A 23,838-nucleotide genomic window follows, 5' to 3' on the forward strand; every position below is an offset into this window, starting at 1 on the left:
GACATTAAAGTATCCCTAAACTTTTTGAACTCTTCGTATCTTCCTAAAAACTTGTTGCAGTAGTAAAATTCTTTTTTTTTTATAATACAGAAGTCTTCTTTTCTGTAAATAACGTAGCTTTAGCTCATTTGAAGAATCGTCTAATTAACAAATTAAATTTATTATTAATTTTTCCATTTGTGGCGTTTTTTAGTTTTAAATTGCAAACCAAATATGCCACAAAAAAGCTTCGTCAACATTTGATCAGCATTATCTCCGTAACAAAATCAAAGTTGTGCAGCATTTGGAGCGCAATATTGCGGTTCCGAAAAAGCCCAAAATTGGGGTTGAACCGGTTATTAAAAAAAAACATAAAAACTCTCAATTAAAAATTACCTAAATTTATTCTACAAAAGGAAATAAAACCATTTATTGAAATATAAACCTTTTTACTTACACTGAATTTATATCTTCCGCTATAAAGTATTCATGTAAGGAAATTGGGTGGAAAATGATGTAAAGTCTACTTCATCTGAAGTTGATAATGATCAAAACGTTTGTATTGATTATTTGATTTTCGTAATAGCGAACTGTCGTAAGAATCACAAATCTAAGTACTTTTCAATATAGGAAATCAACGGAAATTAAAGAATCCAACAATGAACTCTTTAGGATTTAGAATTTATTTATTTTTTTCTTTTTACAATATTTACATGCATACGATTATATCACTTGCTTGCTTTTACTTCCTGCTAAATGTAATACTTAAGGTGATTTGACTATGGCACATGTTACGGCAATGTTTCATTAAAACATCCCCAATAGAGTTAAGTTAAAGCACATACCCATGGTAAGAACCAAAATGGATAGCACCAATATAGCAAAACATAAATAATTCGATTGTATTGGCATGCGAAATAGTTTCGCTGACATATCCAACGATGAGGCAAACATTAGCATCGAATTGAGATCATCGGTAGATGTGTTGTGGTAGACAAATGGTCGAACCCGTATTTGATGACCATTCGCTTTAACCTTCTGGCAAACATGCGTTAATGAAGCAGCCATGAAGAATGGCAATAGACCCAATAGAAGCCAGAGTACGACATTAATGAAATTTAAAACAACGATTTTCAATGCCGAATAATGGAAATCGAAGTCCTTAAACATGAATATAAATCCGGCAAAGGCATACGCCAAGTTCATTACAATAAAGAATGAGACTGGTATTGAGACGTGATTGTTCAGACGGTTGAGTAATTTGCGGAATTCCAGAATTTCCTGTGAAAAGTATAAAAGCAATGAGAATATATTGTATTTCACCAATAGCAATTACTTACACGCATCCAATCGCGAGTGTCAATGGAATGCAGAAGTAATTTCTGCGATAGCGTTAGCAGATGCACTTTCAATAGATAACATTCAATGCAATAACTGCTCAAGATTATGATCTCTATGATATCTTGTACGGCAATAGTCGTCAGTAGTAATATCTGAAAAGGAAGAAAAATGTAGAACATTTAAGGTGTTATGTATTTACATTATATATCTGCAGTAGACAAAAATTGCGTCATGGGCAGAGTGTATAAATAAAACAAGCCTAAGTATCCGAAATTTTGGCACTGCACAATCTTATGTGGCAACCAGCAAAGGTTTGTATACAAAATTATTACGGATCGTAATTGACATTATTTCTGGTTTTTTAGCAATGAATACGGACCGAATTTCAGGAGGAACGGATGAAAACTAAGCCTCTAGAAGTCAAATCTTCAGGTTGAATATTGACATGAGGCGGGTTGGGTGAAAATGGGCTTTCAGGACGCTCTGGGGGCGTTGGTCTATATTTAATATTTGAGCCGATTTGGAACAATTTTTGTATGGTCACAACATCATGTACAAGGCTGAGCGTTCAGGACGCTCAAACAATCAAATCTGTATATCGGCCTATACCTATCTAGTCCAAATTTTTAGCGAGAAAAGGTGCCACTAGGGTGTCCAAAACCGACAACGGATAATCGATTAACAGATTCCGTTAAAAACACCCGGTGGGAGCCACCGTGATGAAATGGTTAACATGCCCGCCTTGCATACACAGGCTCGTGGGTCCAGACCCAGTTTCGACCAAACACCAAAAAGTTTTTCAGCGCTGGATTATCCCACCTCAGTAATGCTGGTAACATTTCTGAGTGTTTCAGTTTCTCTAAGTGGTTTCACTGCAATATGGACTCGGCTATAAAAAGGAAGTAACTTGTCATTGAGCTTAACATAGAATCGGGCAGCACTCAGTGATAAGATAGAGGTTCATCACTGTGGTATCACAATGGAATAGTCTAAGTGAGCCTGAAATATCGGGTTGCCACTATACCTAACCCACAAGACCCGAAAATAAAGAACCGAAAATCAGTTTTAAAACAAAATGAAAACCACATTACTTGCATATACCACATTCATTGCATTACTCCAGTCCAGTAACAAAGATCAGATACATTCAAAAAAATTTACTTGTATTCAAAGATTTTGACCTTCCCGTCAAGATATTGGAATTGATTCTTGAGCCAAAGATGCGGCTTCTGATACATATCTCATTCATTGAATTTCCATCCTTTTTTTGCGATATATTAACAAAGATATTTATGTAAAAATAAATCAAAAATATTTCGTTTACTTTAAGTAAAAATCGCCTTACTTCGAAAGAAACTTTTCAAAGATGAATGTCCCAAATTTAATGAAAACATTTAAAAGCCAAATGCCTTAAGAAATTTTTAAAATTTCTTAAGGCATTTGTCCTTAATAATGTGCCATAGTTGACCACTAGTGTTTCAGTGTACCTTTAAGATATAGTTGTAGGGTATATTAAATTTTACTTAACTAAATATTTTCTTCTCTTTAAGTATTGTTTTATTATGTATTCGCAGATTTTTTTCCCAGACTGTCTTATCGTATTATTTACTTACCTTCACTGATAGCCGCAGATCTGTTTCCAAATGAACCAGCCATTTGACCTTGATGATGTTGGGTTGCATCACAACCACCGGCACAACATAGGCATACAAACATCCAAATATCACAAAGGCTAATGCCACATGTAACCAAAGAACGCGACACAAACGTTTCGGTTGCATGGACATAAGAAATGTTCTCTCGATCAGATTCTGAAGTTGCTCCTGATCAATGAACTTACAGCAGATAATAGCCGATGCATAGCCAGCCAGATCCAAGGTAAAGGGTATGACGTAGCCAAACACCAACTCACCAATGGTATGTGTGCAGCCACTATCTGGAGACTCAGCCAATGAGGCATTGTCATCGGTTAAATGTAAGCGTTTGAGATTCGTTGAAAAGCCACGATCGCCGCTAAAACGGAAAAACAAAAACATATCCTATAATTCTGATATGGAGTATGACTATGTCAACAATGCATATCCCACATATATAAATATGAGATGATGTATAACTACTCACCGATATGATGATAAATACTGGAGAAAATAGCCAAACACCAGGACAACAATTAATGTCAAGCATTGGAAGTAACTTAAAAACGATCGACACTTTGTGATGTCAGTTGAGACGGGATTTAGACCAACCAATGATAAAATCACCATGTACGGACGCAAAAACTATAAAGGGCGAGTAAGAAGATGAAGTAACCCGTAAATACGGATGAATCAAAAGATGATGAAACCATCAAAGAGCCCTCATCATCATCCAAACTTACCGTTCGTTTGCAATAGTCCAGAATGGCTGACGTTGGTTCACTTTGGTAATCATCATTCTGTGCCAGATTCCAGCGATTTATGAAACAAAAAGAACTATTATTAGCTTCATTGTAATACATGATGATCCCGGAGTATATCTTATGTTAGTTGCGATGCTATTCCTCACTTATACTTTTCAATTGCCGTATTTGTTTGTTTATCGCCAACTTTGTTGCAGACAACATTACGGGTAAAAGTGTTAAGCTATACTAACACACAGCTGTTAACAAAGCGGCAAAGTACGATAAGCTTGCGTTGTTTGTGGCGTTGTGTGATATTACGAGAGAGTATGAGACAATGTACATAGATCTCTCGATCTCTTGATGATGGAATGGGGTTGCCATTAGTATACGCATTTGAAAGAAACTATTTGCCGCCTAAGTGAAACCAAAATGGCCCTAAACGCAAATAGGTCTAAAATTGCTCACTAAAGATGAATGTAAAGCCATATATGGGCATTATAATTTTACCCAGTAATAAAGTGTAGAAAAAAGACATTCATCAAGTGTAGAAAATACAAAGTATCAAAATCTTTGAAGTCACGTATGATTTTTTGCTTTAAGAAACATTTTCTTAACTTTAAAGACATACGATTTTAATGGAAGAATACAAAATTCAATATAAACAATATACTGCGTTAGGTTAGGTATAGCCTAACTAGAGGTGTGCGCGTGAGGGAGTTTTCACGCACGCTCATGCACGCTCACAAATTCAAAATGTCATTCACGCACAATCACGCACGCCTGTTTTAGAATTGCTCACACTCACGCACGCTCACGAATGAATTCGTAACATTCACGCACGATCACGCACGCCCGTTTTTGAATTGCTCACACTCACGCACGCTCACGAATGAATTCGTAACATTCACGCACGATCACGCACGCCCGTTTTGGAATTGCTACCACTCACGCACGCTCACGAATGAATTCGTAACATTCACGCACGAAGGTTTTTATTGATTCACGCTCACTCACGTTCACGAACCAAAATCCTGCAAAGATAAACACTCACGATTGCAGAATAGTGACTACCGCACGCTCACGACGGGATATATCAACTCACGCACGTTCACGAACAACAAACTTATTCACGCACACCCGCGATTCGAAAAAAAACTACTCACGCACGTTCACGAACAATGAAACGTACTTCCACACACTCACGATTCATAAAAAAAACTATTCACGCACGCTCACGATGTAAAATGCAACTCACGCACGTTCACGACTATTATACTTACAAAACAAACGAAAAAATGTAATTCACGAATGAGTACGAACTTAAAAACTTACTCACTCTCGCTCGTGATACAAATGAGCTACCCACACAAATTCGCCAAAATATTTCTAATTAAAAATGTGAAGTTGAAAACGTACTCAATTAAAAAATTAACAGATACAATTAACATTTTAATCAAATCAAAATATAAATTCAATTAAAATTTGGATTGATTTTGGCCGAAAAACTTAATTAATTTTTAATTGAGGTTATTGTTTACTTATTTTATTGTTATTGTTTACTTATTTTATTTTTTATTATATTATAATTACATATATTATAATTATACTATAAGAATTATTTTTTTTACATCTAAGCCAAAATTTAATGAACCAATGAAATCAATTATTTCCGAAAATTATTAATTTTTTATTTGGAAGTATGTTTTCAATTTAAAAATGTAAAAATGTTCAATCATTATTATACCCTTCACCACTACTGTGGTACAGGGTATAATAAGTTTGTGCATTTGTATGTAACGCCAAGAAGGAAAAGTCTGAGACCCATCGTTTAGTATACCGATCGTCTTAGAATTAAATTCTGAGTCGATTTAGCGATGTCTGTCTGTCTGTCTGTTGGTGTATTTTTGTGTGCAAAGTACAGCTCGCAGTTTTAGTCCGATTGTCCTAAAATTTGGTATAGGGTCCTGTTTCGGCTCAAAGACGATCCCTATTGATTTTGGTTCAGATTTAGATATAGCTGCCATATATATTTTTCACCGATCTGGTCATAATTGGCGTGTATATCAACCGATCTTCCTCAAATTCCGTACATCCGAATATTTTATGAGTCTCGAAAAACTTGCCAAATATCAGCCAAATCGGTTCAGATTTAGATATAGCTCCCATATATAGCTTTCGCCCGATTTACACTTATTTTCCCACAGAGGCCAATTTTTTGCTCCGATTTAGTTGAAATTTTGCATAGGGAGTAGAATTAGCATTGTAACTATGCGTGCCAAATTTGGTTGAAATCGGTTCAGATTTAGATATAGCTCCCATATATAGCTTTCGCCCGATATGAACTTATATGGCCCCAGAAGCCAGAGTTTTACCCCACTTTGCTTAACATTTTGCACAAGAAGAACGTGAATTTCATCGTGAGATTGAATTTTTCGTGAATGTGAGTTTCTTCGTGAGCGTGAATTTTCTCGTGAGCGTGAATTTTTCGTGAACGTGAATTTTTTCGTGAACGTGAATGTCATCGTGAGTGTGAAGTTTTCGTGAATGTGAATTTCTTCGTGAACGTGAATTTCTTCGTGAGCGTGAATTTTGTCGTGAGCGTGAATTGTTCGTGAATGTGAATTTTTTCGTGAACGTGAATTTTGTCGTGAGCGTGATTTTGAAAAAAATTTACTCACGCATATTCACGAACAGAATTTGATGTTCACGCACGATCACGCACGACACATTTTTGTTCAGTCCCATTCACGCACATTCACGTGATTTGGTCAAAATTTCATTCACGAATCACGTGACTCACGCGTGAATCACGCGTGTCACGAAAATTTCGTGTCACTCGCACACCTCTAAGCCTAACCTAACTTAAACCTAACGTTTAGAGCCCGATTTTTCAGGCTCAATTAGACTATTCAGTCCATGGTAATATCACAGTGGAGAACTTCTCTCTTATCACTGCATAAGTTTAGCCGGTCTTAATCTTAAATACCAACATTGGAAAACTCTTTGTTGTTGCGGCTTACTTGAATATACATAGAACTTCAAGGGGATTTGACGAATGATACTCCTCCAAGAAGATCTGTTGAATACCAGGAAATTAAAATGGTGGTTTCTGGAAGTCCAAGAAGTCATATCAGAGACCGATTTATACACGGGCTATACCAAAACATACCCCAATACACTTCACTTTTGGCACATCTATTTGTAGGCCTACAATACCTGTATACGAGTATTTCCAATTTCAGGCAAATCGGATAAAAACTACGGATTCAAAAAGCCCAGATGCCAATGGGGAGATCGGTCTATATGGGGCATATACCTAAACATGAGCAGATATACAACATATTCGGTACACCTATTTCAAGATCTAAAATAACTTTAGATATCAAACTTTTAAATTTCCAAAACCTGGACTGAAATATCCCATCTTCGAACTTGATCTGCCCGCAAACAAAAAACGAACCTGTGTTTTTCCTAACACCTATCTTGGAACTTGTTCGCATGGTTCGGATAGAGGGATCCATACTTCTGTGCATTCTCTTGTAATCTCCCCTTGGTCTTATTCGTTTAGATCGGATTATAGGAGAACATCGTCTAAGAGCACTTTCTATAATTCTACAATTTTGTGTTATGAAAATCATGCACTTTGATTATAAGTCCGTGGCTTGTTGTACATCTAAACATTAAATATATTTAATATATATATTTAATGTTTACATGTACATCAATTCAATAAAATCCTTAAAATATCACCAACATTTTTACAATTAAAATTTTAATTGAATTTTAAAAAATTGTCAATTAAGAATATAATCGGTTCAACGAATCTTTTAATTGGAACTAAAATAAATCACAAAAATAATTGGATCAATAATTTTTTTTATGGAAGAATTAGTTTTTTAATTGAATTTGGTGATTGATACTATCATTTCTGTGAGTGAAGACATTTCAATTAAAAATTAATTTAATAAATTAATTTCGTGATTGAAGACAAAAAAAGTTTTTTTTTCTTGTGACGATTATATTGAAGGGATTTTATCCTTTACCCAAAGATTAAATATTTCAGATAATTTAAACAATATTATCTTTAAGTCAAAAACACTTTTTATTAATATAAGAAAACTAGTCGTTACTTTAAAGATTCGTTTCTTGAATTAAAAACAAGTATATACGGCCGTAAGTTCGGCCAGGCCGAATCACCATGGATTGCGTAGAAACTTCTACGGTCATCCACAATTAAATTACTTGGATTGCGGCCGATGGCAAGGAATCTTAAAACTTCTTAACATCATCATCTAAATTGTAAGTTAGTCCATGCGGACTAAATCGATTAAATACGCATATATTCAGTTCTGGACCGGTATATGTATATACTGAAGAAATAATTACGAACCGATATGAACTTTTGTGCGGTAATTATAGAGCCAGAATTGAAATATGGGGGTCGCTTTATATGAGACTATATACAATTATGAACACGAGTCTACCAAAAATGACAGATTTTTTTACTAATTGGTAGATTGGTAGAATTCTTGATATTTTGGAAGATTTTGCAAAATATTCCTCTCCAACTATGAAATGCTTCATAAATTTTGCTATACAAATAAAATTTTGACAACATTTTGTATAGAAATTATATGTTGACAAAATTTCGTAAAGACATAAAATGTTGACAAAATTTTCTATAGAAATAAAATTTTGACAAACTTTTGTATAGAAATATAAAATTTTGACAACATTTTCTATGGCAATAAAATTTTGGTAGATTATTTTTGGCTCGAGTGGCAATCGTGATTTTTCTCTGTTTGGTGATCGGTTTATTTGGGGGCTATATATAATATAGATCGATACGGCAATTTTGGCATAGTCAGCCATACACTAGCGAAATGTACCAAATATCAACCGGATCGGATGAATTTTGCTCGTTCAAGAGGCTCCGGAGGTCAAATATGGAGATCGGTTTATATGGGGGCTATATATAATTATGAACCGATATAGACCAATTGTGGCATGGTTGTTAGAGACCATATACTAACACCACGTACCAAATTTCAACCGGATCGGATGAAATTTGCTTCTCTTAGAGGCTCCGCGAGCCAAATCTGGGAATCGGTTTATACGGGGGCTATATATAATTATTAACCGATGTGGACCAAATTTTACGTAGTTGTTAGAGACCATATACTTACACCATGTACCAAATTTCAGCCGGATCGGATGAAATTTGCTTCTCTTAAAGGGTGATACGGTCAAAATTTGGTCAATATAAACTTGACGTATTTCTTTCAATTTTGCATTTAAAAAACCTGAACACCCCTCATTTTGAAGGTGTGTGTATGTAGTATGTTGCTCCTATTTTGATTTTGGAATTCACTCTTCAGTTGTCAAAATGCCGTCCAAGTAAGAAGAGCAGCGTATCAATATTTTGCTCGCGCATAGCGAAAATCCGAGCTACTCGCACGCAAAGCTGGCAAAATCGCTAAAAGTTGCCAAATCAACCGTTACAAATGTAATTAAAGTGTTTGGGGAACGTTTGTCGACAGCCAGGAAGTCTGGATCGGGGGGAAATCGAAAACCGGAAGCCGATGAGACGACAAAGAGAGTTGCCTGTAGTTTCAAGCGAAACCCTAACCTCTCTCTCCGAGATGCCGCAAATAAGCTGGGTGTATCGTCTACAACCGTGCATCGAGCCAAAAACGAGCCGGACTATCGACTTACAAGAAGGTAGTGACTCCAAATCGCGATGATAAACAAAATACGACGGCCAAAGCGCGATCCCGGAGGCTGTACACGACGATGCTGACGAAGTTTGACTGCGTGGTAATGGACGACGAAACCTACGTCAAAGCCGACTACAAGCAGCTTCCGGGACAGGAGTTTTATACGGCAAAAGGAAGGGGAAAGGTAGCAGATATTTTCAAGCACATAAAACTGTCAAAGTTCGCAAAGAAATATCTGGTTTGGCAAGCCATCTGTACCTGTGGCTTGAAAAACAGCATTTTCATAGCTTCCGGGACTGTCAACCAAGAAATTTACGTGAAAGAGTGTTTGAATAAACGTCTGCTGCCTTTCCTGAAGAAACAAGGTTGTTCCGTACTGTTTTGGCCGGATTTGGCATCTTGCCATTACGGTAAAAAGGCCATGGAGTGGTACGCCGCCAACAACGTGCAGGTGGTTCCCAAGGACAAGAATCCTCCCAACACGCCAGAGCTCCGCCCAATTGAGAAATACTGGACTATTGTCAAGCGGAACCTAAAGAAGACCAAAAAAAATTGCTAAGGACGAGCAGCAGTTCAAGGCAAACTGGCTTTCTGCGTATCACCCTTTAGAAGCTCCGCAAGCCAAATCGGGGGATAGCTTTATATGGGGGCTATATATAATTATTGACCGATGTGGACCAATTTTTGCATGGTTATTAGAGACCATATACTAAAACCATGTACCAAATATTAGCCAGATCGGAAGAAATATGCTTCTCTTAGGGGCTCCGCAAGCAAAATCTGGGGATCGGTTTATACGGGGGCTATGTATAATTATTGACCGATGTGGACCAATTTTTGCAAGGTTATTAGAGACCATATACCAAAACCATGTACCAAATATTAGCCAGATCGGAAGAAATATGCTTCTCTTAGAGGCTCCGCAAGCAAAATCTGGGGGCTCGTTTATATGGGGGCTATACGTAAAAATGGTCCGATATGGCCCATTTGCAATACCATCCGACCTACATCAATAACAGCTACTTGTGCCAAGTTTCAAGTCGATAGCTTGTTTCGTTCGGAAGTTGGCGTGATTTCAACAGACGGAAGGACGGACATGCTTAGATCGACTCAGAATTTCACCACGACCCAGAATATATATAGTATACTTTATGGGGTCTTAGAGCAATATTTCGATGTGTTACAAACGGAATGACAAAGTTAATATACCCCCATCCTATAAAAACAGAACTGCTGGCAAGTCCTGTTTAGTACTGATCAGTGTATACAATGTGGTGTCTATGACCAAAGATTATAGAAGAGGAAGATGGGACATTGGCTAATGAGCACATCAAACCATTTACCACATTAGTTTAATACTCGAACCAAACGCGTATACGACAAATATTGACATAGCATTAAAATGCAAATAAAAAGAAATTAAGAGCACGAAATAAATGTCCATAAATGGGAAAATGTAATTTTTTTGTTGTTGCCTAAAATTTAACATTGTTTCATTAAAAAATTAACTTTTTCATTTAAAAAATAAAAACGAAAAACAACTAAAAGATTACAAACATGTATTAAACTAATCTGGTAAATGCAAAATTTGACGCAAGCCAATCTCCCATCTTCCTCAAATCTATAATATTTGTCTATGACCACTATATCCTGCAGGTTTCTTTGATTTTCATATAGCGAAAAACCCATTGACCTAATATGAATGATTATGATATCTACACAATATATAGGACAAATTTCTTTAAAATAAGGAAATTTTAATTTTAAAGTATAGATGTAATTTTTAATTTTTAAATGAATTTTTGGGTTGAAGATAAAAAACTTCAAGCATATGTTAGACTAATAATAGCCCATTCATATAAGGCTCGAAACCAACAACCTAAAAGTGGATTTGAAATCCCTGTTTCATAAGGCAAATAACAGCTGAAATATTTTTAAATTGGATTTTTGAAGTCAATACAGTGAATGCCGTATAAACTTATTTTTTTAACATTTTGCATTTTTATTACTGGGAAGTATCTGTTATAATTTGGATTTTTAAAAGGCATTTATTTATGCATGCCTTTAGAAAAACGTCAACGAAAATTTGTATTCTTTAATTTAGTTCCTGAAAATTAGTTGATTTTAAATACATAAATATTGCCAAATGTGAGAACATTTTAAGAAGAAATAATTTTAATTGGTCTTTTGCTTACTTTAATGACGTGAACTTAAAATGAACAAGTACATACGGCCGCAAGTTCGGCCAGGCCGAATCTTATGTACCCACCACCATGGATTGCGTAGAAACTTCTACGAAAGACTGTGATTTAGTCTATACATGGTATATATTAGACAAAAAAGTTATGTATAGTTAAGTCTACAAATAATTACGAATCGATATGGACTTTTTGTACGTAGAGAGCCAGAATTGAAATATGGGGGTCGCTTATATGGGGGCTATATACAATTATGAACTTGATATGGACCAATCTTTGTGTGATTGGGGATCGATTTATCTGAGGGCCATATATAACTATAGACCGATATGGACCTAGTTAGGCATGGTTGTTAACGACCATATACTAGCACAATGTACCAAATTTCAACTCACTCGGATGAAATTTGCTCCTCCAAGAGGTTCCAAAACCAAATCTCGGGATCGGTTTATATGGGGCTATGTACGATTATGGACTGATATGGACCACTTTTGGCATGGTTGTTAAATATCATATACTACCACCACGTACCAAATTTCAAGCAGATCGGATGAATTTTGCTTCTCCAAAAGGCACCGGAGGTCAAATCTGGGGATCGGTCTTAGAGCAATATTTCGATGTGTTACAAACGGAATGACAAAGTTAATATACCCCCCATCCTATGGTGGTGGGTATAAAAAGGCCGATTAAATACGTATATAATCTAGTTTGACAAAATTTTCTATAGAAATAAAATTTTGACAAAATTTTCTATAGAAATGAAACCTTGACAAAATTTTCTATAGAAATAAAATGTTGACAAAATTTTCTATAGAAATAAAAATTTGACAAAATTTTCTGTAGAAATAAAAACTTGACAAAATTTTCTATAGAAATAAAATGTTGACAAAATTTTCTATGGAAGTAAAATGTTGACAAAATTTTCTATAGCAATACAATTTTGACAAAAATTTCTATTGAAATAAAATGTTGACAAAATTTTGTATAGAAATGAAATTTTGACAAAACTTAGTATAGAAATAAAATGTTGACAAAATTTTCTACAGAAATAAATTTTTTACAAAATTTTTTATAGAAATAAAATTTTGACAAACATTTCTATAGAATAAACTTTTGACAAAACTTTCTATAGAAATGAAATTTTAACAAAACTTTCTATAGTAATAAAATTTGACAAAATTTTCTATGGAAATAAAGTTTTGGTAGATTACAAAATTTTCTATAGAAATAAAATTTTGACAAAATTTTCTATGGAAATAAAATTTTTACAAACATTTGTATAGAAATAAACTTTTGACAAAACTTTCTATAGAAATGAAATTTTGACAAAACTTTCTACAGTAATAAAATTTGACAAAATTTTCTATGGAAATAAAGTTTTGGTAGATTATTTTTGGCGATATGGACCAATTTTTGTGTAATAAGTCATCGGATATATATAACTAAAGACCGATATGGACCAATTTTTACATGGCTGTTAGAGGCCATATATTGACAAAATGTACCAAATTTCAACCGTATCGGATGACTTTTGCTCCTCCAAGAGGTTACGGACGTCAAATCTGGGGACGGTTTATATGGGAACTATATATAATTATGGACCGATATGGACCAATTTTTGCATGGTTGTTAGAGACCATATACTAACACCATGTACCAAATTTCAACTGGATCGGATGAATTTTGCTCCTCCAAGAGGCTCCGGAGGTCAAATCTGGGGATCGGTTTATATGGGGGCTATATATAATTATGGACCGATATGGACCAATTTTTGCATGGTTGTTAGAGACCATATACTAACATCAGGTACCAAATTTCAATCGGATCGGATGAATTTTGCCCCTCCAAGAGGCTCCGGAGGTCAAATCTGGGGATCGGTTTATATGGGGGCTATATATAATTATAAACCGATATGGACCAATTTTTGCATGGTTGTTAGAGACCGTATACTTAGACCACGTACCAAATTTCAACCGGATCGGATTAATTTTGCTGCTCCGGGAGGCTCCCCAAGCCAAATTTGGGGATCGGTTTATATGGGGGCTATACGTAAACATGGTCCGATATGGGCCATTTTCAATACCATCCGACCTACATCAATAACAACTACTTGTGCCAAGTTTCAAGTCGATAGCTTGTTTCGTTCGGAAGTTAGCGTGATTTCCACAGACGGACGGACAGCCGGACAGACGGACGGACGGACAGACGGACAGACGGACGGACGGACGGACATGCTTAGATCGACTCAGAATTTCACCACGACCCAGAATATATATACTTTATGGGGTCTTAGAGCAATATTTCGATGTGTTACAAACGGAATGACAAAGTTAATATACCCCCATCCTATGGTGGAGGGTATAAAAAGACTTTGTATACAAGTGAAGTACACAATTGAACTAAATTCTAAATTCGCACAAAATAGGTCATATTTTACTTAAATTGTATCTATGTTGAACTTCGTAAACACAACATATGAAAATTTCGTAAACAATTTATTAATTTTTATAATTTGTCTTCAATATATGTCATGTTGCAAATAGTAAACTATTTTAGATAAAATTTTCTAAAATAAAACTACATTTTCTTTCAAGGTGGTTTCACTTTTTTTCGGGTGTGAACAGCTTTAACAATCGTTAACAGAGAACGAAAGTTCTATAAATGATATCGGTATCCTAATTTTAGTTTTTATAAAATGTATTTATTTTATAGAAGTCTCATCTTTGGCTCGGAATCAATATCAAAATCGTTAAGCCAAAAGTAAACACTTTTGTGTTCAGATCAAAAAAGCAAAGTGGATCAGCGTAAGTATAAAATAGTTGAATATAAACACTTCACTAAAAACATATGTACAGATCAAAAGTGTTATACTGTCTGCACATAACATAGTGGATCAGCGTAAGTGTAAAATAGTTGAATACTTCTCAATTTGATTTCTCTTTGACATAAGAATCATTAGCTGGAATTCCATACCTCAATCTAATACACGCTAGCATCTAATCGAGCCTTGGCAATAGTGACGCGGAGAGAAGAGATAAAAGAAATTTAATTCTTTTTCTCTTTTAGTTATCGAATATTTCAATATGTGGATGTCACGCACTTTAATCGCCCAACGCCAACTTCACAGTCATTTGTTATCTTATGAAGCAATTTGCCTCATTGTATCATTCGCAGTTCACAAAGGTCACAAATAATTTGATTTTATATGTTTATGAATTATAAACGATAAGCTCTTGTCATACTAGGTATATAAAAGTCGATGTCAACTTTTTTGTAAATTTCAAAATTTTTAACGCAAAGTTGAAAAGTGGTCATTAAAATAGGTATATTATACAAATATTTTATGGTAGTTCTGAGAGTATGCAAAAAACAAACACCTCTTTAACATATACTCCCCAACATATTCAGCTTCAAGCACATTTATTTTCAGAATCTATTCAAACAAAAAATTGTTTGTACTGTGCAAAAATGTTATGTTTCACCCTAAAAATATATTTTTTAAGGCCCCAAAACGTTTATTTAAGTTTCTAAATATTTGTAATGTAATTGTGTTGGAATACAAATAAAAACATATGTTTGTAATTTATTTTAATATTTTACACCCTATATATATTTTCATGTTGAACTTTTAGACTTTATAGGTATTGAAAGCGGAAGTGAGAAATGTTCCTTAAATTGAAATGCATAATGCTGTGGACAAATGTATTCACTAAAATTTTATTTTTTTCTTGGTCGGAAAATGTCGACTTACTCATAGCCGATAATTATACAAAAGGAGCTCCTTTTTCTGGTATATATGTATTTATCGTCTTTGTTTTTGAATTTTTGAAAGATCGACTTATCCAAATTTTTAAAAAGTCAAAAGGTCGGCATTTTAATTCTAATTACAAGGTCTATATTATACAAGCATCCCTCCAGTGCCATAACATATTGGGATATCTCTTTTTCATATCTTGGGTCTATATCAAGTAGTTTATAGTCCCTATATGCACATGAGTAAAATTTGAATCAATCTACATTTTTGAAACATTTAACCAGCTTCGAAAAATGTCCAGTAAACTAGAGGTGTGCACGTGACACGACACGTGAGTCTCGAGAATGTGTCGTGAATAGTGTGTGAGTCTTTAAAAGTAGTTCGTGCGTGAGCGTGCGTGAATACTGGTTTTCGTCCTCATACACGAAAAACTATCCCCGATTTGGGGGAAATCCCCAATACTGGCAACACTGATTGGAAGTGGTAGCATTTTCAATTAAAACATTAATTGATTCAATCAATTAAAAATGGTTCAGTTGAAATTTTAATCAAGATTATATAAAATTTTATATTAAAAACTTGCTTGAAAATTTGTCATGTTTCGGTACTAAAAAATGAGCGAAATAAGCATAAAGATTTACTAAATTCGTATTAAAAAATTTGTAAATTTAAAGACTTTTTTGCAATTTTGAACTCCAATTTTTCTTTCAAACTATAAAAAAAAATTCTTTATAAATTTAAAATTTGTAAATTTAAAGACTTTCTTGCAATTTTCAACTCCAATTTTTCTTCCAAACTATAAAAATTTCTTTATAAAGCGAAAATTATAGACGATCGAAAAAAATTGGGACTTATTGGGAATTAAGGATGCATACAAAACATTTAATTATTTATCTAATTTTAGATAAACAACCCTGCCAACATTTTTTGAATTTGGGCGCGCTTCTGAGAATCCCCACTACGTCGAAAACAATCATATACGACATCAAAAACTCGTCGGAAAAGCGCCGTCACTATTGAGAAGTTGTACCACGCCAAGTTACTACGAAAAAGTTTCTCATCAGTGCAATTATTAGGTGCCTATTTAGATCAATTTCGAAGGACGCGAATAAGAACCCCTGCAAACTATCAGAAAAAGTGCATTTTAAGATAATTGTAGAAGAATCATTGTGGTCAAGTAAAACTCGATTGTGTAGATGTTTATTGATTTGATTAAACATTTATAATTTCTTATAAATATAACATTTTTCGGTTTATCTCATCACATTTAACATAATTTTTTGCATTAATAAAAGAATGATGTTGAGTTTTAAGTAGCAAGTTACATATTGCAGCGTCTATCAGCCAGTTTGTTTATTTTCGATGGAGACAGCGTGCCTGGAAAAATATTTGAAAAACGATCACTTTATTCTATTTGGAAAGTCGAAAATTATTCACCATATACCTTTCACAATTTTATGCGTAATATCTATGTTTTCAGAACTTTATTTTCGTTTTTATTTAAATAAAATATAACAAGCTGGTTGCGCTTGGCGTTTCACAAAAAATAAAATGGCTCTTCTAACAGTAGTGATGGCAAAATACTTTCATGTACATTTTGTACTTTTTGATATGCTTCACCCATCACAGTTCGCGATGGTTGTAGTGACATTTACGAGCCCTTCACACAAACCAGCACGGACATAATAGTCCAAGTTTATTTCTTCTTACAGAAACTAATTTACATTTACATCTTTCCGGAGGAAAGTATATTTTCTTTTAATTTCAGTGTAATACCATTTTTGAAATATGGCTTTTGTGTTAAGGTTTGGTAAGACATGCTAGAAACAAGTATAAAGGGTGGTTAAATTGTAAGGGGCGATGTTGAATGTGAACCACACCTAAACGCCAAGTTTTTTCCGAATTTTATTTGACATTTCTCAATTTGAACCATGGACGTCGTGAATGGACAGAATGGTTCTAAGAAATGGCAGCAGTGGATAATCAATTTTCGAAGAAAATCATCTTCAGTGATGAGGCACATTCGTCAATAAACAGAATTGCCGCATTTGGGCGAATGAGAATCCAAGAGTGATTTTCGAAAAACCAATGCACCCACAAAGAGTGACTGTTTGGTGCGGTCGAGGTCGCGGCGCCCATTTGGCCGATATTTTGTTCCATACATAATTGAGTAATACCAATATATCATAATAAAATAAAATTACAATTTCCTAAATAGTTTGTGTTTTATTCAAAATCATCATCGGCCCTTGCAATTTTAACCACCCTATATATACTGCCGAAAGTTCGGCCAGATCAATTCCTATGTACCTACCTTCCACCATGAAAACTTTTTTCTAACTTTGTCTTTTAAATGGTTTTTGTGTGGCCGAGTGGCATTTTTGTGTGGATTTTTTCACTCAATTGTTTATAACTTTATCATTTTTGGTCGTTTTTCTAGTTAGTATTATTACTTATGTTAGAGTATCATCTATAGACCATGAAGAGAAACAAAAATTTTTTCAATGGTTTGTACTTTTCCGGCGGATAAGAGTCACTGTAAAACAAGATTTTTTGAAAATTTGCCATTTCTTCCTCGATATTTTTTCGAATCACCTAACTTTTTACAGATCCAATTATACACACAAAAAATTTCTGATTCAATCACCAAATTAATTGATCCAATTAATTTTTTAATTGAAATGTCTTCAATCACGAAAATGATAGTTTTAATTGGGCATAGAAAAAATTCTTGATTAAAAAATTAATTGATTTTTTTCAGCAAATTTCTATTAATTTTTTAATTGATTCAATTAAAAATTTAATTGATGTTGATTGCAAAACTCAAATAATTTATTAATTAAAAAAGGTAACTATTTTTAATTACTTTCTGAATTGGCTTAAAGTTTTTATTTGGATTAACAAATGATTGGTTGAAATACATTTTTCATTAAAAATTAAAAAAAAAAAATCAGCACTTTTTTACCTGAATTAGTCTTCCGAATTTGATTAAAAAGTTAATTGTATCAATTAATTTTTTAATTAAACATTTTAAAATGTTCAATCATTGACTTAATCAACTTAATTTTCTATCATGATTAAAAAGTTAATTGTATCAATTAATTTATTAATTGAAAAAATGTTCAACTTCAATTAACTTTTTAATTGGAAATATTTTGGTGATATTTTTTCTGTGTAGTGAAAGGGAATTAGTCTTCCGAATTTGATTAAAAAGTTAATTGTATCAATTAATTTTTTAATTAAAAATTTAAAAAATTTCAATCATTGACTTAATTAACTTAATGTTTCTATCATGATTAAAAAGTTAATTGTATCAATTAATTTATTAATTAAAAAAATTTTCAACTTCAATTAACTTTTTAATTGGAAATATTTTGGTGATATTTTTTTCTGTGTACACGATTGTTCGGCATCTCAATACCTTTCAGTATCTATTTAAGTATCAATATAATTGGACATATAATTTGTTTAGTGAAAATGGAGAGAAAAACTAAAAATAACGGGATATCTCAAAAACTGTTCCATATATTTTTTTAATTTTTTCGAATTCAGCAGATCAAAATACAAGTAACATCACCTCAAATGTACATGAAAAAAACAAATATTTTGTAAACTAGCGTAATTAGAAGGCGAAATTTCAACCGAATCGGATGAAATTTTTTCCTACATGAGGCTTAATAATTCAAACCAAGGGGGAGTGGGTTTATATGGAGCTATACCGATATGGTCCATTTGCAATATCGTCTGAACTATATCAATAACAACTAAAGCCCCAGCCTTTGGAGAAGGGTAGGAAAAGATAACAATTTCTACTTATCTGCGCCTCATTCAAATAATTACTGTGGATATGGATTGTTACTGATAACAAGGAATCAAAATATGCCATAGCAGACTGCTGTTGCAACACTTTCTATGAGTGAATGACCTTTAATTTGTTTTAAGTAAACAGTAAATGCATGCAATAGCAAATGTACAATGTAAAAAATAAAAATATATTTTCTAATTCATCTATAAACATCAGTTATTCTTTGCTTATATTTGGTGTAGTTTTTTGTGTATTACTTAGCTCACTGGAAACAGTGCAACCATAGGATGAGGTGTATACGAACATTGTCATTCCGTTTGTAACACGTCGAAATATTGGTGTAAAAACCATAAAGTATATATATTCTGGGTTGTTTGGCGAAATTCTGTATCGGTTTAGCAGTGTCTGTCCGTCAGCCTGTTGAAATAACTTCCGAAAGAACCAAGCTATTGGCTTGAAATTCGATACATGTACTTGTTATTGATATATAGCCTCCGTGTAAACCGAGTCCAAGTTTTGACTTCCGTAGCGTCTCGGAAAAGCTAATTTCATCCGATACGTTTGAAATTTAGTACGTTATGTATTAACCATTTTCGCAAAAAGTTCGTACTTAAAAAAAAATTGGCAACTCACTGATTATTATGAAGAAGTTTTTATAAATTGATCTCCCATTTCCATGAAGTTCATTTAGTGCAACGATAAACTTCTATCAAAAAAGTAACTTATCATGAAAGATACGGAACGCTCTTATAAAAATTACGAAACTTATCATAAATACCACGAAACGTTTTCATAAAACCTACAAAAATATTTCATCAAGATGCAAAACGACAACAAACTTAAAGACAATTTCATTAACTTTGAAGAATTTTTCACAATTATTAAAGACAAGTTGACCTTAGTCAAACAAAATTTTCGTTCATTTTAAGATTTTAAGATAGATGGAAAGTTGACCGTATTTTGGACAAGGAAAAAATCATTATAACAGAGAAATGCTAGGCAAAAAACGCATTCGTATTTTAAGGCTTCACGACAAGATTTTTTCAGTGTAGATGCCTTTTACCTCATAAACAAGTAAGGAAAGTCTAAAGTCGGGCGGGGCCGACTATATTATACCCTGCACCACTTTGTAGATCTAAATTTTCAATACCATATCACATCCGTCAAATGTGTTGGGGGCTATATATAAAGTTTGTCCCAAATACATACATTTAAATATCACTCGATCTGGACAGAATTTGATAGACTTCTCAAAATCTATAGACTCAATCTATAGGAGCACAATATTAGTACAAAAATATGGGAAACATTTAAATCTGAAGAAATTTTAAGGAAACTTCGCAAAAGTTTATTTATGATTTATCGCTCGATATATATGTATTAGAAGTTTAGGAAAATTAGAGTCATTTTTAGAACTTTTCGACTAAGCAGTGGCGATTTTACAAGGAAAATGTTGGTATTTTGACCATTTTTGTCGAAATCAGAAAAACATATATATGGGAGCTATATCTAAATCTGAACCGATTTCAACCAAATTTGGCACGCATAGCTACAATGCTAATTCTACTCCCTGTGCAAAATTTCAACTAAATCGGAGTAAAAAATTGGCCTCTGTGGTCATATGAGTGTAAATCGGGAGAAAGCTATATATGGGAGCTATATCTAAATCTGAAACGATTTCAACCAAATTTGGCACGCATAGCTACAATACTAATTCTACTCCCTGTGCAAAATTTCAACTAAATCGGAGTTAAAAATTGGCCTCTGTGGTCATATGAGTGTAAATCGGGCGAAAGCTATATATGGGAGATATATCTAAATCTGAACCAATTTCAACCAAATTTGGCTCGCATAGCTACAATGCTAATTCTACTCCGTGTGCAAAATTTCAACTAAATCGGAGTTAAAAATTGGCCTCTTTGGGCAAATGAGTGTAAATCGGGCGAAAGCTATATATGGGAGCTATATCTAAATCTGAACCGATTTGGCTGATATTTTGCAAGTTTTTCGAGACCCATAAAATATTCGGATGTACGGAATTTGAGGAAGATCGGTTGATATACACGCCAATTATGACCAGATCGGTGAAAAATATATATGGCAGCTATATCTAAATCTGAACCGATTTCAACCAAATTTGGCACGCATAGTTACAATACTAATTCTACTCCCTCTGAAAAATTTCAATTAAATCGGAGTAAAAAATTGGCCTCTGTGGTCATATGAGTGTAAATGGGGCGAGCGATATATATGGGAGCTATATCTAAATCTGAACCGATTTCAAAAAAATTTGGCACACTTGATTAGACTACTAATTGTACTCCTAGTGCAAAATTTTAACCAAATTGGGATAATACTTTGGCTTCTGGCACCGTATTAGTCCATATCGGGCGAAAGATATATATGGGAGCTATATCTAAATCTGAACCGATTTCAATACAATTTGGCACACTTGACTATAGTACTAATTGTTCTTCTTGAGCAAAATTTTAAGCAAATTAGGGCAAAACTCTGGCTTCTGGGGCCATATAAGTCCATACTGGCGAAATATATATATATGGGAGCTATATCTAAATCTGAACCGATTTCTTCCAAAATCAATAGGGTTATATTCTGAGCCAAAAAAACATACTTGTGCCGATTGGACTAAAACTGCGACCTAGACTTTGATTACAAAAATGTGTTCACGGACAGACGGCTATATCGACTCAGGAGCCCACCCTGAGCATTTTTGCCAAAGACACCATGTGTCTTTCTCGTCTCCTTCTGGGTGTTGCAAACATATGCACTAACTTATAATACCCTGTTCCACAGTGTGGCGCAGGGTATAAAAATACGAATTGGATATTTTTTCAGTGTGAAACCAAACATTGTTTTTGCCTGTGTACAACCTGAAGTAAATTAATGCAACTTATTGCCAGAAAGCTGTTGTAGAGCAGGCTTTATTTGGGCCATTTTAAAAAGCAAAGAAATGCATCCAGTATGGTTTCACCGAAAAAAGACATAAATATGAAATGCGGCAAAACACCGGACTATTATGTTTCAGCTTTTTGCAATGTGTATTTTGTCCGACTCTGAGCTATTTTCAAGACAATGCGTTGTCATATTTGGCAAAAGCGAATTAATTCTGAAATTTGAATTTACTTCAACACATTTTTTTTTATTTCAATCAATCAAAAGTGTTTCACACAAAAATATGTTAAATTGCTAACAACCTAACCTAAACTAATTTAAGGATTGTCCACCCGTCTGTCCATCTACAGGTAAAAGTAAACATTTTATGAACTTTAGTTGTTTTGGCATTATTGGTTTTAGAGCACCAATTGATTTAATTTAATTTATTTTCCTTTAATTTTATGTAAAGCACATAATTTAATTTGGATTTCAACCTTAATTACGAAAAATATTCTTACCAGAATTTCCGTCATACTAACTGCTACCATAGATGAGCCTGTCGTCAGTGTCTGATAATATGAACCAACTCGAGATAAAGATGGTCTATTGATAATCTCATTGCTGGTATTACGTCCCAAAACAGATGTTACACCTAGAGCATCTCTTGTTTGACTAGCCAGAGTCTGTACAGTTAAAGTGGAATATTCCGTTTTTGAACGGTGAGGTTCTTCAATGTCATTTCGCTCATTCTGATCTGTTTCACTGCTCTTAATGGACATAGATTTTATGCTATCATCCGTATCGCTACTATCGGTGGGTAGTTGCAATTCCACATAGCCAGTTGAAGACTCTTTGAGCTTGGCGCTATATCCAAATGAATTGTTATCCACCTTCGATTGCCCATTTGAAGAACGTGTACTACCATTACAGATGGTGGAAATAGCAGGTTGTTCCAATAGAGCAATATGACCATCCCAATCGGAGAGTATTGCATCGGCGGCTCTCACTGGTTCTTTGTTAGCTTTTGGCGATGCCATTGATTCCAGTTCGACAATTTATATGGATTTGGATTTCAAGATCACTTCATTGTCAACTATTTCTTTTGTTTCTTTTAGATTTACTTAGGAATCGATATTTTTCACTTGAAATTTAATTTGTTTTTTCATATCTAAAAAAACCTATACAAGCGTGCTGATCATAAAAGTCTGTTGTTTGTGTTGTTTATATATATAATAATAATTTATATATATAAATTATGTTAATTTATTTTTAAAATTGTTCCGCCCGATGATCTGTTTATGTGCGTCGTTTGTCGTCAAATGTTGAACACTAACTGAAATGCATTTGCTTCTCAGAATGCCTTCAACATTGTGGAGATAACTCACTCTACTACTCGGCTTCTTATCACAGAGCATTTCCAAATTTGTATGGAACTACTTGGAGGGGTAAGGGCGGGGAACACATTCGTCATAATATGCGTGGAAGCAAAATCAGAAAAATTGATTAAAAAAATGTAGTACCAAGAAAAGTTGTGATATCTAAATTGAGGAAAACAAATTGAGAGGGCGTTAAGATGTACAATTTCTTCCATAATGGAGTGGGATATATACAAACATTTTGATTCGGCTTGTAATGCATCCAAAAAGGGATCTTGTTATTTTAAAACCCGCCAATTATCGAAACAATGAAGATATATCGGCTATAAATATATCTTACTGAAATATGTCATACGCCATTGTAATTGGGTCATCTCGAAGGTGTGGCCCTGG

At 34.0% G+C, this 23,838-nt stretch overlaps 1 protein-coding gene across 3 annotated transcripts; it reads right to left on the minus strand.

Moving 5' to 3' along the window:
• Nucleotides 1-646: 646 nt before the first annotated feature.
• Nucleotides 647-23,384, minus strand: GrlHz (Gustatory receptor-like Holozoa). 3 transcript variants are annotated; one of them, XM_075312132.1, is made up of 6 exons: nucleotides 22,588-23,384; nucleotides 3,698-3,754; nucleotides 3,442-3,599; nucleotides 2,934-3,333; nucleotides 1,320-1,472; nucleotides 647-1,260 (listed from the first exon to the last, which is right to left on the minus strand). In XM_075312132.1, exons 1-6 carry the CDS (start codon nucleotides 23,104-23,106, stop codon nucleotides 787-789), a joined length of 1,761 nt encoding a protein of 586 aa, XP_075168247.1. In that variant the 5' UTR covers nucleotides 23,107-23,384; the 3' UTR covers nucleotides 647-786. The 3 variants fall into 3 exon arrangements, with proteins under 3 accessions (XP_075168247.1, XP_075168249.1, XP_075168248.1); XM_075312134.1 differs by lacking the exon at nucleotides 22,588-23,384 and adding an exon at nucleotides 3,865-3,944; XM_075312133.1 differs by lacking the exon at nucleotides 22,588-23,384 and having other exon boundaries at nucleotides 3,698-3,958.
• Nucleotides 23,385-23,838: the final 454 nt, after the last annotated feature.

This window comes from Haematobia irritans, chromosome 5 (assembly GCF_050003625.1).
Source record: "Haematobia irritans isolate KBUSLIRL chromosome 5, ASM5000362v1, whole genome shotgun sequence".
NCBI lineage: Eukaryota > Metazoa > Arthropoda > Insecta > Diptera > Muscidae > Haematobia > Haematobia irritans.